The 18,663-nt window shown below is 51.1% G+C and overlaps 1 protein-coding gene across 3 annotated transcripts in view; it reads right to left on the bottom strand.

The window, feature by feature from the left end:
- Positions 1-203: 203 nt before the first annotated feature.
- Positions 204-18,663, bottom strand: part of FOXE1 (forkhead box E1) — a 44,348-nt gene continuing 25,888 nt past the window's right edge. For all 3 annotated transcript variants that reach the window (XM_071801895.1, XM_071801894.1, XM_065861807.2), the window contains exon 4: positions 204-7,419. In XM_071801895.1, coding sequence (XP_071657996.1) covers positions 4,021-4,905 — 885 coding nt within the window. In that variant the 5' untranslated portion in view covers positions 4,906-7,419 and the 3' untranslated portion in view covers positions 204-4,020. The remainder of the gene's footprint in view (positions 7,420-18,663) is intronic.

Genomic DNA, 18,663 nt, shown 5'->3' on the forward strand with positions numbered 1-18,663 from the left:
TGGCCTTGCCATCCCCTCCCTCCTTCTGATGTCTTCAGCAACCCTAGCAGACGAAAAAAAGCCAACGTATGACAGACAAAGGAGAATGCAAAGAGCAGCATGTGGTGTGTATCTTGCTCTGTATCATCGCTCTCCTTGTCCCTGGAGCACAGGGAATGCTTGAAAAACTCAGAGAGACACTTAATTACAAACAACAGGACAAAGATTTATTTCCATTATAAGGGAAGAAGAAGAGTAAATACAAAAAATCTCCAATACATAACAAAATGTTCTCCTAGGCTGTAATAATTCCAATTCTTTCTCAAAGTCAGCACAGGGCCTGACCATTCCAGAACTCAGGCAGAACAGGAACCAAGAAGCTCTGTCCTTTGAGGAATGAGCACTTTCAAGGCCCTTCTCTCTTCTCATCAGTGCTTACACTTAGTGTTTCCTACAGGGTTATAACCCAAACCTATTGGATTGATCTCCAAGAAATCAAAAGACTAGTTTGAACGTTAGACTAGCTTTGCTAAAAGGAAGGTCCTCAAATATTTACAATAAAGCTTCCAGCAATCAAAATTTTCCTTGTTATGGACAGTGCTTGAGAATTACAAGCAAAGTGCCAGCCAAAAATACATTGAGATTCAAATATTTAACATATCCCCATGGCACAAGCATGCATTGGGACCCAGTTGTCTAACATATCCCCATGGCATATCCCCATATCCTCACATACAGGCCCAACCCCACAGCTCCCCAGGGATGGGACAATTGTATCTTCCTCTGTTAATGGTCATACAATCGCATGAGACACATAGCCACATGCACAGGGTCAGCACGTCCTGCTGCCATAAGGTAGAGCCTGGACAGACCTGGAATGAAAGTAGCATCCCCTCAAGGGTCTTCACTGAGAACAAAGCTCCTGCCCAGGGTTTACCGCTACTTGTGGCTGAAATCTGAGCAGTTTGTGGCCATGTGTCTCAGGTCCTTGATGCAACAGGCTCATCACTGCACCTGCTGCAGAACATCTACTACCTAGGTATGTCTAGTTACCCTAGTTTGTAGGTATAAAAGATCTGAAGAGAAATAAGAACAAGCATCTAGACCTTATCTGCAAACAAAACACAAATGAACCTTCTCGAATTTCTGCTTTCTGAGTCATCAAGATCTATCACACACTTCCTCCAGCCACTGTTTTGCTTCCTGAACTTGCTGCAAATGCTATCTGAGGTCGGGAGCAGCTTACACAAGACATATATCATCACTGGTAACTGTTTTTTTCAGATTGAAATTTAGACCAGCACCAGAGCTGGAGCAGAGAATAAGACCAGGTTGAAGTATGAGGAACAAGGGCCAGGAAGCTTTTAGGCTCAGGAAAATGATTCAGTCCACATTGATAACTGCTCCTGCAGGAATGAAGGAAGGCATTAAGAGGCAGGAAAATTCCTCTCCCAGCTGCCCCCACACCTGAAAGAGGTCAGCATGACTTGCTAGCAAAGGAACACAGCCCAGTCTTTGCAAGCGATGAAAGCAGAGCCAGCAGGCATTGGTCAAAAGAGCTAACACAGCAGGCCTACAGCTTCTCTTGCAGCTGGTGAAAGAAGAAGCTGGGAGAGGAGCTAGCACAGCTGCCAAACAGACCTGCCTTGGGCTGGGGCAGCCAAGCCACAGCGGCAGGACTCTGCTCTCTCCAGGGTGGAAGCAGTTTCTAGACATGCTGGGACCGGGAAGGACATTGAAAGAGACAATGCAGCTCTTCAGGGGGCAAAGCAAGGAAGGGAAAAATCTGATTCATCTCAGCACCCAAAAGACGTGTATGAGGTCTCCACTCACCACCTGTGCCCCCCACTGACAGCAATGCAATCTCCCCAGCTCCATGTACAGGCAGCAGAGCTCCCTGCGGTACCACGAAAAGGTCCTCATGGACAAGTGGCAGCAGTACCAGGCCCAACCTCCCAATCCATGAGGTGGCTCACCCACCACATGCTATCCTCACCACCCTGAGAGAGGGATGGGTGCCTTGAATCCAACACTCACCTCCTACCTCAGAGCCCCATGGAAAGCAGACATACAACTTCCCCAGTCCACCTACTACAGAAGGCTTGAGCCTCTTCCACCCGAAACCATGCTGTGGGGACACCCAGCCACCTTCCTGCTCCACTCCATTTTCTGCCTTTCATGTCTCACTCGAATACCTGGACCTTAGCACCCAGAGAGGGCACGGAACCTACATCTACACAGACACTATCCTGCTGAGGACCCTATCTGAAAAGTCCTCCATGGATCAGAAGGTACAGGTGTTTTCATGGAATCAGCTCTTTTCAGCAGAGCACAGCAGCAGGACAAAAGACAGCAGACATGAAATGAAGCTAGAGAGGTACTGAATGGATACAAGGAAACTTCTCCCCATGAGGACAGTCAAGTTGCCAAGAGACTGTGATGTCTCCATCCTTGGAGGTTGTTAATACTCAAATAGGTAGCCCAGAGCAACCTGGTCTGACTCATAGCTGACTCTGCTTTGAGCACAAGGTCAGAACAGAAACTTCCCAAGGTCTTTTCCCACCTGAGTTATACTATAATCTGCACCCTTTTGCGATGCAGACCCTGGTGTACGCGCACCCTCTCTGTTCTTCTAACACTCCTTCTGAGGTTCTAGCTGCACTTTCCACCTACCTCTTCGTATTCAAGGCCCCGCCATGCTGCAGTACCCCTCACCAACCTCCTTCTAGCCCTGGTCACAGAGGCTCCCACCTATAGAGGAAAAAGGAGCTGGATGAGGAGATCTGGATAATGGCAGGGCTACATCTGCTCCGTCTCTGCTCGCAGCCCCAGGCAGAGCCCTGGGCATCTACCAGCTTCCTGGACCCCTTCCAAGGGCAGTGGGATCTGTTGGGACGGATTTTCTTGAGCTTCCCCATGGATTCATTTTCAAGCCTTTGCCTTTCATGGCTGTTCCTATCAGTTCTCCCCTCTGCAAATTTTCCTCTAGCCTTTTCTCCATCCTAGGAAAGCTTGAAATGGGAGCAATCGAAGATGAAAAGGCACCATGTCCTGCCTCTCTCACTTGTTTCAGGAAGGAAAGTTTTCACCCATACATGCTGATTTCTCTATGCTATAGACAGAGCTGGGCTGAACTTAGGATCAAAGTAATTTCAGATGTACGGACCTCCATGGATCTCTGGACCAGGTCTCCACTCAGAGCAGGTCCAAATTAAATGTGGGATCCAACTCCAAAGTCAGATAAGGTCACTCAGGTTCTGTCCAATCAATCTGGGAAGACCTCCACGGGCAGAGATCTCACAGCCTCACTGGGTCCCTCTTCCAGGGGCTGAGCATGCTTGTGGCAAAAGTCTTTATATTTCCAATCCCACCATTCTCCCACCCCTGCAGCACACAGCATGACCCCTAGAAGAATCCAATTCACTGTGTTTTGCTGCAACCCCGACATCCAGACCTTTCACAGCCCTGACCACGTTGGTGTTGGTGCAAAGTCTGGCACTCATGCAGTAGCCCTGCACAACATCAGGGACATGCCACCACCTTAGTGCTACGCATCCCACTTTTACAGCTTTGGCTGCAAGAGGCTGGGGAACGCTTCCCCTTGCCTCCCTCCTCCCTCATCCCAGCAGACTTTTTGTTCTGCAAATAAAGTCATCGGGGGAGAGATTTTTACAAGCAAGGTCTTCCCGGATAGACCAGGGGCCCGGCTGGTGCACCAGGAGGGGGCAAGCATGCCAGGAAGCTTTGAGCACCTGTCCCAGGAAAGGCAGTAGAAGAGGAAAGGGCTGTTTGCCCCATCCAGGCACTTGGGAGTCCCCAGGGCTTCTCTGGCGAGAGCGGACAGGGCTAGGCAGTCCCCCACGACTGCCGGCAGCGCTCCTCAACCAGGAGCCCTGCACAGGTGGCGGAGATGCAGCCCAAGGTCCTCCAGCATCTTCCTGGGCAGTCCCGGATTCAGCGGCACCAGGCGAGCAGCCCAGCGCTCCCCTCTCCCGGGCTCCGGTCCGCGCCGTAGGGCCGCCCGGTCTCGCCCGGGCCGGGTCAGAGCGCCGAGACGAACCTGTCGGGGCCGCCAGGGTAGGTGCCGTGCCGCGGCCCGGGATCGGCGGCGCTCAGCTGCCCCCCGGCTCCGTAGGTGTGAGGCAGCGGCGGGTAGGGCGCGGAGGAGTGGCGGCCGTAGAGCCCGGCGGGGGCGGGCGGCGAGGCGGGCAGCAAGATGCGCCCCGACGGCGCGTACAGCTGCCCCGGGCCGCCCGGCGCGTAGGGCCCGTGGGCAGTGGGCAGGGGGCTGTAGGTGTGGGGCAGAGCGGCGGCAGCGGAGCCCTGCGCGGGGAAGGCGGCGGCGGCGAAGGCACAGGAGGCGGTGGCGGGGGCCGGGGGCAGGTCAGCGGCGGGTGGCGGGGCGGGCAGCGGGAAAAGGCGGCAGGGCGCGGCGGGGCGCTCGGCGAGGAAGGTCGGGTAGGTGGAGAGGTCGCTGCGCTTGAAGCGTTTCCTGCGGCGGAGGAAGGAGCCGCTCTCGAACATGTCGCGGGCGTGGGGGTCCAGCGTCCAGTAATTGCCCTTGCCGGGGCGGCCGGGCTCCCGCGGCACCTTGACGAAGCAGTCGTTGAGGGTGAGGTTGTGGCGGATGCTGTTCTGCCACTTACGGGGGCTGTCGCGGTAGAAGGGGAAGCGCTCGGTGATGAAGCGGTAGATGCCGCCCAGCGTCAGCCGCCGCTCGGGCGCCTGCCCGATGGCCATGGCGATCAGGGCGATGTAGCTGTAGGGCGGCTTGCCCCGCTCCGCCGGCCGTTTGCGCCGCCGCCGCCCGCCCCGCGCCCCCGCCGCCGCCGCCGCCGCCGCCTCCTCCCCCGGCGGCGCCGCGTCCACCTTCAGTGGCAGTGGCGGCGGCGGGGGGCCCGGCGGCAGCCGGCTCTCGGCGGTCATACGGCCGTCGGGGCGGCTCCGAGCCGGGCCGAGCCGAGGAGGAGCAGCGCGGCACCGCCGCCGCTTTTATGCGGCGGTGTCCGGCAGCTTCGCGCCCGGGCGGCCGGCACTCCCCCTGCAACGCCCCGTAGCCCGGGAGGCGCGGGCAGGGCCGGGCGTGCCGCCGCAGCCGCGGGCAGGGGCAGCACCCTGCGCCGGCACCCCCCGCCCGCCCCCCTCCAGTGGTCCACGTCCCAGCGCCGTCGGGGCGCCACGATTCCGCCGCCGTCGAGTGCGCGCAGCTCCGGGGGCCCGGCGGGCACCGAGCGGAACGGGGACGTCTCCGGGGTCCCGGTGAAGGGGGCTCTCGGTGTCGGACATTTCCAGCGCCTTTCCCCGTAAGGTTCGCGGCCTTTGGGGCCGGTTCGGCTGTCGGCCGGTGGGGAGAGGTGAGGGGTCGCCGCCAGGGCTGCCGACTCCGGACAGTTCTGCCCATGGAGCCTCACGCTTAGCGGTAGTGAAGCAGTAGAAGCGAATTGAATGTGCAGACTGGAGCCCTCAGCTCCGATCCCCAACAGCGATTCAGCACTGAGCTGGGCTCCTGTGGTCCTGTTTTTCCCCTGATCAGACCTGCTTTTGTCCCCGATCGTTGTACCACAGGACCTCCAGGTACATGATCCTTCCAACCATGAAGGATGCCAGGCTCTCCATGGGCTGCTGCTGGGACATACTTTCAGGTCCCTCCTGCTTGCTCGAATACTGGGGGGTGAGAATCTGAGTCCAGGGCCATGGATCAGAACACGTTCCATGAGCACACCCAGCTAGCAAGAAACACTTGCCCAGGGCTCATACCCCTGCAGCACCCACCTGCAGGGCTGAGGGCAGCACAGCCTCCTCACCTGTTGGCATGATGATCCTTGTAGCCAGAGGATAAAGGGGATGTCAGGAGGTCCTAGAGATGGGATGGAAAGGGTCAGTGTGTGCATGGGAGGGTGAGCATGCACAGGTACGTGGGTGTGCAAGGGCACTAGTGTGGGGCTGGAGATGTGCAGGAGAGTTCATGGGTGTGCATTGACATATGGGCATGCATACAAACATGCCAGTGTGCACAGGTGTGTGGCTGGGTCCAAGGCATAAGTGTCCACAGGTATGCGGGAATGGCTGTGGGCAGATGCGTGTGCAGAGGAATGGGTGTGCAGAGGTGGATGCTCACAGGTGTGCAGGTGCTGTGCATGGCTGTACAGCTGATCCTGCCCATGTCTTGGTGCCTTCTGCCAATTCTCCCAAAACTGATGTCACCAGGGCGCTGCTGAGTCTATCTGTGTGAGAAAAGCTTTCCCAAAGCCCTCTTGGTCTTTGCGCAAATGGTGTTTAAGGGAGCAAGGGGAGGTGGGAGACGTTCATCCTAGTGAAACAGCTCCCTTGGAAGTTTCCAACAAAGTTGTTTCTCTGCTTAGTAAAAATCAGTGTGTGTGAGGATCTATTTGCACATGGCAAACAAACCCCAGCCTTGGTTTCTAACTAAATAAGGGAACTCCGTATTCTTTGGCCACCCTCTTCTTTGTGCAGCTTCCCAGTGGTTTGGGAGGTAGCAGAATAAACTGCAAAGTGGCACTCTCAGAACCCAGGTGTGCGGTTGCAGTAGCTGGATGCAGACGTGTGGCAGTATTTCAAATTGCAAGCTGCAGTTTGTGCCGCAAGAAAAATCAGCCTCCCGTACTGACAATCACGTTCTTGAAGTACACAAAACACTGGGGCAATATTGTCCTGGAGGAACGAAGAAACTGACGCCTTCAGCACGGAAGAAGAGCAGTGACGCTGCCTCACCTGCAATGCTCTGCCCTCTGTCTCACGGGAAGCTGTAGCTGGAGATTTATTTTCTTATCAGATTTTCCTAAAAGCAGTTGCATACTTCAGTCACCTCTGGGGCTGTGGGTCTCTCTGCGCCATGCCAATTCCATGCCTCCAGAGGGCAAAGTCAGATCATGCTTCACTTAGCACTTGTCAAGGATGGTGAATGAAAGAGGAGTGCGCTGAGGTGGGATGGTGTGCTGAACAGCTGCTTTTGCCTCCCTGCTGGTGATGAAAACCCTTTTCCAAGAAAGCACTTTTCTTGGCAGAGCCAAACACGTAAGCAGAGCGAAATGGATACCCAAACCGTATATGGTGACTCTTGTCCCTTCTCCTTTCCTCATCATGCAGGTTAAGCTATAGTGCCACAATTTGTGAGTGAAGTGGGAGTTTATAACTTGGTGGCCTGGAGACTATTTTCAGTCTGACACGATCAAAAGATTTTCAGCTCTCCACTGAGGGAGCAGGAGTACATTGCATTTTAAGCATTCATGTCTCTTTTGAGTACCAGTTCCTGTGGGCAGGGAGCTACGGGAAACATGAAACTCAGACTTACCCAGGTGGATCTTAGACTGCAGATCTCCTCCATCTATAAATCAAAGCAGTGCCTGTTGCCGGAGCAGAAGAGTTTGTGCTTTTCATGTTTACGAATTTTTTTTTTTCTCTTTAAAAGATTCAGCTACACTGGAGGAGGGACAAAGATAAGTAAAATGCAGAATACCATGCATTGATTAAACATTTGGGGTACACAATGCAAAAGAAAATATATTATGTCTAAGGGAATATTAGCCATACAAAAGCTATAGCTTGGACTTTCTTTTGGTCCCTGGGACAAAATTTAGAGTCACCATTTTTTTCTGTCTAAATTTCCCAGTTCAGATCCTGCCTATGCTGAGATCTGCAGCCTTCATCTGAGCAAAATGCTCACTGATCTTGAGATCAGGCACTGCAGAGTGTACCCTGCACACTGGCATTGTGCCTCGGCCCCTCAGGACCGGAGTTCACTAGTACCAATGGGTGCCAGAGAATTACCCCAGCCAAAATCCCAACTGCTTGGATCTCCAAGATCAACTTCCACCCATGAAAAAATATCCAGTCCTTTAGGGTTCATTCTTCACTCAGTTGCTCCCATATTACAAACCACATCATTTGGATTCCTCAAGAATAAACTACTGGGGAGCCCTACTCTCTGTTAGCCCTGTGACCTGAGTTGCTTCTCCCACCTCAAACAAAACAGAGGGAAACAGACGATAAATGTGTGGACAGCCCCTTCAGGTGCAGCACACTCATAGTTTTGGTTCCACCATCAGAATTCCTCTCCTCTTTGAAGGGAGGAAACATTTTGTTTTGCCTCTGTGTTCCAGGAACAGCAGAGCTGTATTTAATGTGCCTCAAGTCAAGGGTTCAGCAGAGCCAAAATCACAGATCAGATTGGCTGAACGCAAATGAAGTGAGATCACATACCCCATGGCACAGCCTGCACCACAAGCTCAGCTGACTCTGCAACGGGACGGCAAGTTTGGGGTTTTTATTGTCTCTGTGCTGGGTGCAAGGACTTTGCTGCTGGAAGTGTGGAGAGCATCACAGGCAGACACTTCATGACACTTTCTGACAAAGGAGCCCTACCTGCAGCTCATGATTAAGATCTGAGAGGAGACCACAAGCCTGAGTCTCTTGGAACAAGATGGGTGATGGAGACACCCTTCATTCACTTTCAGAGCATGTGTCTGCAAAGAAGTGTCCAAAGTCACTGGACTTCAGACATCTTGCACTGACTGGAGTTAGTGGGAAACGGAAGCAGACATGGACTTTGGAAACACTTTATATCTAGAGTGTGACATGAGGATCAAGATAGAGCCTCTGAAGGAGAACTGATGTGCAGCTGCCACCTAGAGTTCAGCCACATGGCAGAAGAGGCTGGAAAGACTAGTGGGATGTCTCCATTGCATACTCTAATCAGATGTTCACGTGGCTTGCCTTGTGGGAGCGAGGTTCCTCTCTGCATCAGTGGCCTGGTTGTTTATAATCTGTCCTGTTTTTCCAAATTAATGCTATTTGTCATCCCCTGGTTGAGTTTTCTACAGCAACTTATGGCTGCAGGGGAGAAAAAATTGCTTGCTGAGAGCATCACATGGATTTAGCCAGCTTTATGAGAGAGGCTTGAGTTAGCTGTTGTGATCATTCTGTAGAAAAATAGATAGCCCATGGTGGTTTCAAAACAGGCCATGTGTCAAGGTTGTGGGAGAGAAAATTTGGGGTGAGAGGCATGAGGAGCATCAGTCTTCATCCAGCATGGTTCCACCTTGGCTGGGCTGGAGGGCAGCAAGAGAGGTCACCCTGCTTGTCTGACAACCCAGCAGCTCCCCTAACTCATGGAGGATCTGCAGAGGGTGTGCTGGGATAGGTGAAGGCACATGTGGGCAGGACAGGCTCTCTCAGAGCAGGGCATCACCTCTGCCTGCTCCCTTGGGACCCCCTCCTGCCTTGCTGGGGGCAATTTGGTGTGAGTGCAGTGGTTTGCTGTGCAGGGCGTCTGTCACACAGCACGGGTGATGTGCCGGGTTGGTACTGTAGGGTGACGATAGTGCTGGACTAGAAGAGAGACGCTGACATGAGAAGAGGCAGAGCCTCAGCCTAGGGAGACCACCAGAAGTGGGAGCACTGGACCACCAGGAAGCTCACAGAACCCAGCAAAGGAGCGGTGCTGGTGGTGCACTGGGGCAGGATAACCCCCTGCATCTGTCCCAGCTGGGAAGTGATGGGCAGAACTGGGGCTCTGCTGCAGAGGAGCTGGGGAACAGGGTGCACGAGGCTGAACATGGGCCAGGAGTGACTCTTGCTGCAAATAAGGCTCACCCCACACTGGGTTTTGCGAGGAGGAACACAGCTTGTCATAGAAACGTTGGTCTGTGCTGCCTAACCAGCAGGTTAAACAGGCAACTTCGCTGTGCAAACTGGCAATGAGAGGCTCATTTAGCAAAGATAACGGAGCCACAAACCAAAGCAGTAGAAAACACTGCATCTGATGTAAGCAGCCAGGAGAAGACACCTTCCTGGTGGAAGCATAGTGGATCCAGCCTGAGCTGGGTGGGCCATGGCACATTAATTTGTCCTCCTCTGAAAGCAGTTTTTGTAGCTGGTTTTCAATAGAATAAGCTGCCTATTATTGCCTTTGCACCGCCAGAAAATCACTGGGAGTTGAGCAGATCTGTCAGATGCTGTAAAAGGAAGGAGTTGACTTTTTCTGGGAACATGCAAAACAGAGTTACACTGTCTTCTCTAAACCAAAAATCACTTGCTATGCTTTTTTATTGCAGGTGTTGTGAGGTTTGCATGGCCCTTGCTCCCCTGAAGCCTGTGCATTTCAGCACCTCATGAAAATCTTCCGGATGGGTATCTTTGAATAGCTATCAGACTCTGTTGGCATGGAAATAAGTTCTTTCTATTTTGCCTATCAAATGCCCTATTTGGCCAACCATTCAACAGCTTAAAGAGGTTTAATCCTTTCTAAGGGTGGCCTAGGACTTTGGCATTCACACTCCTTGTAGCAAGATTCACCTTTCCCCTCCAAGTCTTCCCTGCCACTCACTGCCTCCCATGGTCGCTGAAGGCAACTTAGGCTTAGATCTTGCAGGATGAACATCTCCTCCTCTTACATTTCCCAGGTGCTCTGCTGTGACCTGTCTGCTTTGCTGGCTCTCATCTGGCATCACTGCCATCTGATGGGATGTCCTGCAAGGGGCCTGTGGGGCCAGCAAGACCCTGAGGCTTGTGGGAGAGAAGAGTGGCTTAGCATCTGAAACCAAATTTTGCTTGCTGGAGCACTAGTTCATCCCACTCTGAAGCTAGTGGTAAAACTTGACGTTTGACAGAAAACAATAGAATGTAGCAGTTTAGAGAGAATTTGGGGAGCTGGGAATTTTATTTAAGGGTAATTATTTTTGTTAATTAATTGCCTTACTGTGAACAAAATATCTTTGCAAATATCCTGCTTTACTTGAATAAATTATTTTGAAATAATTGTTGTTTGTTGCAGATGGAACCACATTGCCCTGGACATCAGCTTTTCCTAACCAGCACTTCAGCATGAGATGGAGAGGGGACAGGTCATTTTGGCCAAACTGTAGTGTCAGGAGAGAAAGGAAAGAAAAGGTGTTGGGAGCAAGTAGATGGGAGGAGCAGAGGGACACTGGGAACACGTGAAGCAGGGGAAAGAGAAGGAAGAAGAGAAACAGGGCGGACAAGCGGGAAATGTGAAGAGGAAGAGCTGGGGCTGGAGATGGAAGAAGATGAAGAGCCTTTGCTCTGTTTCTGGTTGGGAGGTTTGTTTTGTGTGGAAGATCTTGAAAGGATGGACAAAAAAGTCTGTGCCCACCAAAGCATCTTCTCCTCCAGGTCTTGGCCTGGAATCAAAGACTTTCGTTCTCAGCATCACTTTGGTACAAGCAAACAAACATGAAAAATAATGTCATGGCTTTCTGAAACTGGTCTACAAAGAGCATGAAAAACTTCTAGTACTGTGAGCTGCTCTGTTAAGTTCTTCTCTTCTTTTTTTTTTTTTCTCTACACCAAATAAAATCACCAATAAAATGGTGATTAAGCAAGCCAGATGTTGCCCTTGCCTGGAAACTGCATCTTTCAGCATGCTTTGCACAACTCTACTTGTTTAACAAAAATAAGGTGTTTCAGTAGGTGGGTCCAGCCACCCAGCGCTTTTGTGTGTCAGGTTTCTGGTGCTTCGAGGTTTTCGGGAGAAGTCCTTAGCGACGAGGCAGGTCACAGGCAGAGCTGGGAAGGTCAAGGTCTGCATGGGGGGTTGCCAGGTGTGACACAGGCACAGCCACAGTGTGGCCATGGGGCCAGAAGTGAAAGCCCCAGCTTGAAAGTAGCTCCCAGTTACAGCTGAGGAGCCTCACTGGGCTCCTTCCTGGCCTTGGGCACAGCCAGCCAGATGCCCAGGATGGGGAGCACGTGTGGAACCCTGACTGGGACAAGGAAAACTGTGCTGAAAATGGTATCTGTGCATGCAGTCATATGTGCTTGTGCAATGCATAAAGCCCCGCTGGATGGTAAATCACACCTAGCTGTAGGGTGAGCTGTGGGTATCACTGTCATCCATGAATTCAGATGTTGGGTAGGGACTGATGTGGGATCAGTAAAACCCAGCACTACCAACTGCTGTGATTCCATGAGTGAGGGATGTAAATAGACTTTATGCTAAAAAAAAAAAAGAAAAAAAAAGTAAGGTGAGGATAGTTTGAGTTTATTGGCACTGGCAGACAAAATCTGAATATTATACTTTTACAAAGAGCTCCTGTTTTTTTTCTTCAGCCTTTTTGTTCTCATTGCTGCTCTCTGACCTTCAGCAATCCCTGTGGGGATTTACACTAGATAAGCATCTGCCCAGCATTTACCTGAGGCCAAAGATGTTTCCAAAGGCATGTAGGTCATGGTAATCTGGATAGAAGGAAGTATTTGTAAGTTTTGTATTGTTATTAAAAATACATGCTCTACTGTGTGTATTTCCAGGGACAGCAAAAAATTTCAGAAACCTCTCCTCATTTTGGACAGTCTGGTCTTAACTGTTCTGTGACCAGTCCGTAATTCATGCTGTGGGACAGGTTTCTCAAAAGGATGGTAGGATCTTTGTCCTTTGGGCTTTTTAAAATTTGGCTGGTTGTGACTCTGAGCAAGGTCATCTCACTTGGGGCATAACCCTCCTTTGAGCAAAAGGCTGGATCAGAAACCCCGTCATTTCTGCAGTTCTCTCTGTCACTATGGGAGAAACACCATTGGCAGGAGTTTTTGTCAAGTCAGCTCAAATCCTGTCAACTATATAGGAAAATCACCTATGGACACAAGCAAAATGAATTCTCAAAATGCCAGGTGCTCAGATCTTATTTCTCCCAGCTGGCTCTGATAGTTTTGCTTATGTAGTCTGGATCTTTATATGCAAATCACAGATCTGTCACTGTGCTGAACCATTATCAGAAAACACATATTCCAGAAGTTATTTAAACAATCACTTTCACAATTATGTTTTGGACAGGGAAGGAAAGTGGCATCTTTTTGAGGCTTTTGAGTTTCCCTCCTCTTTATCTTGCTGTGAGACAAGGCGATTTTGCTATGTGAGAGTGTCTTTACTACTTTAAAAAACAAAGAACAAGGGAAAGGTGGAAAATGAAATGTGAAGATACAAACAAGGAAACAAACAAGGGTTTTTTTTGTGTAATGTGTTTATTTAGATGTGAGCATAAGAAAAGGTCCATAGGGCAGGGACAGCAAGATCTGCTGCCAGCAAGGAAGACCAAGAGCAGAAGACTCTCCAGGCTGAACCGTGCACTAAACACAAGAGGCGCAGGGCTGACTTGGCAGTCAGCAGACAGAGGGACCTCCAGGAGGTCCCTCCACCCCAAAGGCAGGAGGACCACAGAACGCTGGACATGAGGAAGAAATTTTTTACGATGAGGGTGGTAAAACACTGGCCCAGGTTATCCAGAGAGGTGGTAGATGCCTCATCCCTGGAGACATTCAAGGCCAGGCTGGACGGGGCTCTGAGCAACCTGATCTGATTGAACACGTCCCTGCTCATTGCAGGGGGTCGGACTGCATGACCTCTGAAGGTCCCTTCCAACCTAAAGCATTCTATGATTCTATGGGGTGAACCCAGCCCCGTTAATACTCAGTAAAAGCCAAGATGATGCACCCCACGTGCCCCTGATCCTTCTTGCGAGTCCTCGCAGGTGGTCCTTGGGACCTCCCCTCTGGGGTGAGGAGAAAGCCACGATCCCTGCGTGGACCACAGCAGCAAGGGGGATGACTGACAGGAGGGGGGTCCTGGCACATCGTCCTGTTCCCTGGGGCTGCCAGCGCGGCTGTGCCGTGCAGAGGGCTCAGTCGCACCGGTGAGATGGGTGGTCCTTGCTGGCTCACTGTAAATAGCTGAGCACTGGAGGTAATTTCTTTCAGTCACTTGTTAACACTGAGCGGGGAGTGTCGATTTTTTTTCTCCTAAGAACTAGTCTGGGCAACACTGACAGAGGAGTTGAAAAGTAAGAGCTAATCCTGCAGGAATGACTCATTCTGGCATAGGATTTGCAGAGCGGGATGAGAAGTTCAGGTAAAACAAAGGGAAATGGAGGTCGTAGTAAAACTCTGTGGTTTGGAGCACGACAGTTTAACTGCTACGGAGTCAAAGTTGGAAACCCCCTCCCAACAAATTGCTGTGCTCAAAACCTTGGCAACGTCTAGAGCAAGTCAATATTCGAGCACACTTGTTCCAGAAAGAGAGGCTCTTTCTTTCCCATGGGAGCTGTAGATTGGATTACTAATTACCATGGGACTGGAAAACAATTATTATTATTTTTAATTAAACACAAATAGAACAATGGTTGTCCCTTTAAAGTTTGACTTTGAAATATTTTCTGCATTTTTTAGCAGGGGTTACACTGTCCAAGTCCAAACAGAGCAGTACAGAAGTTTTGACAAAGGCCTGAGGTTATTTGCAACCAGATTTCTCCAGCAAGAACAACATGGTAGTTGGGGTGAAAGTACAAACCCAGCCCAACTATCTGGGCTGGAGAAAGGGAAGCTGGATTTCTTGCAGCTGTAGTAGACATAGAAATAATTTTTCTCCGGATCCTATGGCAAGTCTTTTAACTACTTTAGTTTGCTTTCTTCACCTGAAATTTTTGCAGACATATCCAACTGGTTGCAGAGTAATAGCTTGAGAAAGCTCCCCTTCACAGCGTGGATTAGAGGTCTTTTTTTCCATTATTATTTAAAACATTTGCCCGTGTTAGATAAATGTGTTGGTGTGGTAACAGCAAAAAGCAAATGCATCATAGAGTCACAGAGGACACTTTTCCATCCTAGTCTTTCCCACACCTGTTTATTAATAGAGATGTGGCACTTGCAGAAAAGTTGTGCTCAGATGAGGCAGTCACTTAAAAAAGATCATATGCTATGAGGTATAAAACACTAAGAAGATTTAAAGGAAGTTATTTCTGAAATGCCCAGAACATTAGCAGAAGTGCTGCAGCTTTTCAGTAGATGCAGGTCCTGTTCTGCAAGCCAGTAGGGGAGAAAACCAGTTGGCCTTTATGGAAGAGCTGAGACCCAGTAGATCTCTTGTTGGTCATACCTGGCAGGCAGTGAAATGCTGGAGTCCCCACAGCAGGGCTTCAGCAGAGGCAACTGGTGTCTCATCGCTCTTCAGACTTTTCTGTGGGCAGATTTGAGCTGTAAAAGGATCTCTGGCAGCGACAAATGGGACAGGGCTGGAGCTGTAAGACTACCCAGGACTTGGTGGGAACCTCCTCAGGTCCCTCATGGGGCTCAGGCCCGGATGGCGCAGCATGGGGGTGCCGTGCATGCCGGCACATTCCCCTGCAGATTCGCCCTGCCAAGTGTATGCTGCAGGAGAAATGTACTCCTGGAGCAACCTGGAACCATACAGCCTGGAAAACTGGGCGGGCGGTGGCAGCTCTGGCTGCACCATGACCTTGGTCCTAGGTTGGGGCTGTGTCACGGGAATGCCCTCTGGGTGTCCAGACACTGAGAGACCTGGACCTGAGCGGTGGCCTTGCATGCTGTATGACTGGGCTGGAAGGAGCAGCCTCCAAGAGTGGGGGACCCTGGGTGAGGGCACTAGCAGCAGGCTTGGGTTCGTCTCATGGTACGTTCTGCTGATGTCTCCACCATCACCGATACACAGCAAGTTGGAGGGTTGGTTATGGGCAAATGGATTTTCATTTCAACACCCTGGGGCTTGAGTCCTCTCTCCTCACCCTTACATCCATCTGCTTGGCACAGCTATCAGTGTAGACACTGACCTAGCCCTGGAGCCACCTTATCAGTGTGGCATCATGTGTGCTGCTGCATGCCCTTTTCTACAGCACCTCTTTGGCAAAAAGGATCATCTTTGTGGCCAGAAAAGCAATGTTAGCTCATGTTGCTGTTTTAAGGTCACTAGCAAGACCAAAATAAAACTCAATGTCTCCTGCTTGTCCCCACTTTTTCCCTCACAGAGTTCAGCCTCTCCCCATAGTGCTCTCTCAGGGGACTGACCACGACTGGCTTTGTGGTCCCAAACCTTCGCCTCACCCCAGGTGCCATGCAGCATGCATGTCAGTCAGATGGTGCTGCCTCACCTCCCTACCAAGTGATGGGTGTTTCAGCACTGCAAGAGCCTCCAGGGCCACGGCTGCCTGTGGAGAGAAGCCTATCTCACAGGGCTGCTGTGCACAAAGCTGTTTTCTGATGAGCTCACGTGGGGTCAGTGCCAAAACAAGGGCAAACAGAGCATAAAGAGGGTTTGTGCCCACACGCTGGCCCAGTGCAACCTGTGTTTGGTAACTGGGATTTAGCTCCTGATCAAATTCCTAACAGATTATTGCTCAAACTCCTTGCAGGGGCAGCAGTCGTGTGCAATATGGCCTGGTCCAGCTACCTGGCAACATCTTCCCGGGGTTTGCTCCTGCTCCCTGTTTGGAGCGGCTGCTAGACCCCGCTGTGATGACCAGGGATCCTCTCCCCTTACGGGCAGCTCAACAGGCACATTCCTGCCCGCACCCAGCTTTGCGTGGGACTAATGCGACAGATAGCTTGTCCTGCTGTGTGAAGCAGAGACATAGGAACTAGTCCAGCATGAAATACACTGGGAGCCTGAGACTTGGAGCTTACTTTTCCTCCTGCTGGATGGATCCAGATGAGATGTGTCTCAGCTGCCCAGGTCCTGTCTGGTCAGCTAAACACCAAGGCAGAGTCCCAGATAATAGTCTGGAGACACTGTGAGATGGTAGTCTGCACATCTGGCTCATGATCTGGCTGAGACTATCTCTAGTTCTTTGTTTCTACAAAGAAGGAAGGTAAGCCTTCAGAGCTCCTCAGAAGGAGATGGGAAAAAAAAGAAGGAAGCTCTGAAGGCACTATAGAAAACCCACAGCAGACACAGGGAGTGCCATTCCCATCGTGGGTGAATAAGAACAGAATGTGGTCCTTCTGCCTTCCCTTTAACACAGGACAATGGGCCTGAATTTGGAGTACCCACCATCACAGGTGGCCCTGGGACCTGCCAGTGACAGGAGCAGTTGGACTGACCTGCCCGCTGAAGTCCCTGCTGCCCAAGCCTGCCTAGCAGTGCCAAAGAGAAACAGAGCGTGGCTCACACTGATGTGCAGAGAGAGCAAAGCCTGGCAGGGCTGGGGCATGGCCATGGAGAGGCTGCAACAAGAGACCGGGATGGTCCCCAGGGGTGTGAATGGACTTCAGACAGCTCTTCTAGGGGCAGAGTGTTGTTCTTCCACTCTGCCCTTGTTCATCCACCATTAGGAAATGGCTCTGAATCAAAGGCATGGCGTCACCTTCCCTTTTTCACTCTACCTTCCCACTCCCATGAACCAACATAAGAGCAATGGCTACGGAATTGGGATGAAAGGTTCTTCATCTCCTGCATCTTATGCTCCAGGGGCCCTGAAATCTGTACATCTTCATCCCAGATCCTCAGCTGATTCCTGGTATTATCCTGGGCACATATTCCCTCTGTTCAGCACGTTTCCTCTTTTTGAATCAGGGATAATGTATCCCATGTCCTAACCCAGCAAGGTCTGACACATTTGGCAGGTATTATGTAGGAAACATCTGAATCCAAACTTCAGCAATGACTCATTATCAGTCAGGCCCTTAAAATGTTCCCGCGCAGCGGACTTTTCTCCCAGAACCTTTCCCAGCCTTCTAGGCATTGAGCAAAGATGGCACAGTGCCGGAGCAAGACACTGTGCCTTTCTAAATGATGCCTAAGGTTCTTCTCCAGATTTTTGGTTTTCATCATATTGCATTTCTTTGATTTTGTTTGTTTGTTGGTTGCTTTTTGAAGCTTAGAGGGCTTTCAGGAGGGATCACTTAGGGAGAGAGACAGCAGAAAGACAGACACTTCTTTCTGGTTTTATTCCGAGTCAGTGTAGGTGGTTTGGTGCACAGATTTATAAAAGGACTTGGGATCTAAGTCTGCTGCCCAAACACCTCTCTTGGCCCCAAGCTGGAGGCATCTGAAGCTCATAGGCATGTCACTTCTCCTGGGCTGTACGTATACTACTGTGCAGGGCAGCTTTTGGGCCAATCACAGAATCATATAATAGTTTGGGTTGGAAGGGAGATTCAAAGCTCATCTAGTCCAACTCCTCTTCCATGAGCAGGGACATCTTCAACCAGATCATGTTGCTCAGAGCCCCATCCAGCCTGGCCTGGAATGTTTCCAAGGATGAGGTATCTGCCACCTCCCTGGGAAACCTGGGCCACTGTTTTACCACCCTCATTGTAAAAAATGTCTTCCTTATGTCTGGCCTGAATCTCCCCTCCTTTACTTTAAAACCATCACCCCTTGTCCTATCATAACAGGTCATGCTAAAAAGTCTGTCCCCATCTTTCCTATCTGCCCCTTTTAAGCACTGAGGGGCTACCACAAAAGTCTCCCTGGAGCCTTCTCCAGGCTGAACAGCCCCAACTCTGTCAGCCTGTCCTCACAGCAGAGCTGTTCTAGCCTCTGGTCATCTTGGTGGCCTCCTCTGGCCCCTCTCCTACAGGTCCATGTCTTTCCTGCGCTGAGGGCTCCAGAGCTGGACACAGGACTGCAGGTGGGGTCTCACCAGAGCAGAGCAGAGGGGCAGAATCACCTCCCTTGACCTGCTGGTCACGCTACTTTTGATGCAGCCCAAGATATGACTGGCCTTCTGGGCTGCAAGTGCACATTGCCAGCTCATGTCCAGCTTTTCATCCACCAGTACCCCCAAGCCCTTCTCTGCAGTTGGAGAGTAATTTACTGCTGCTTGCAGAACTGGAGCTGAGCTAGGAAAGACCTTTTCTGAGTGCTCAGAGCAAATTCACTGGGGGTGCCTGGCGCTGGCAGCCACCAGGCTTTTCCCCCTGAGC

The sequence above is a fragment of the Patagioenas fasciata genome, chromosome Z (assembly GCF_037038585.1).
Source record: "Patagioenas fasciata isolate bPatFas1 chromosome Z, bPatFas1.hap1, whole genome shotgun sequence".
NCBI classification, from domain to species: domain Eukaryota; kingdom Metazoa; phylum Chordata; class Aves; order Columbiformes; family Columbidae; genus Patagioenas; species Patagioenas fasciata.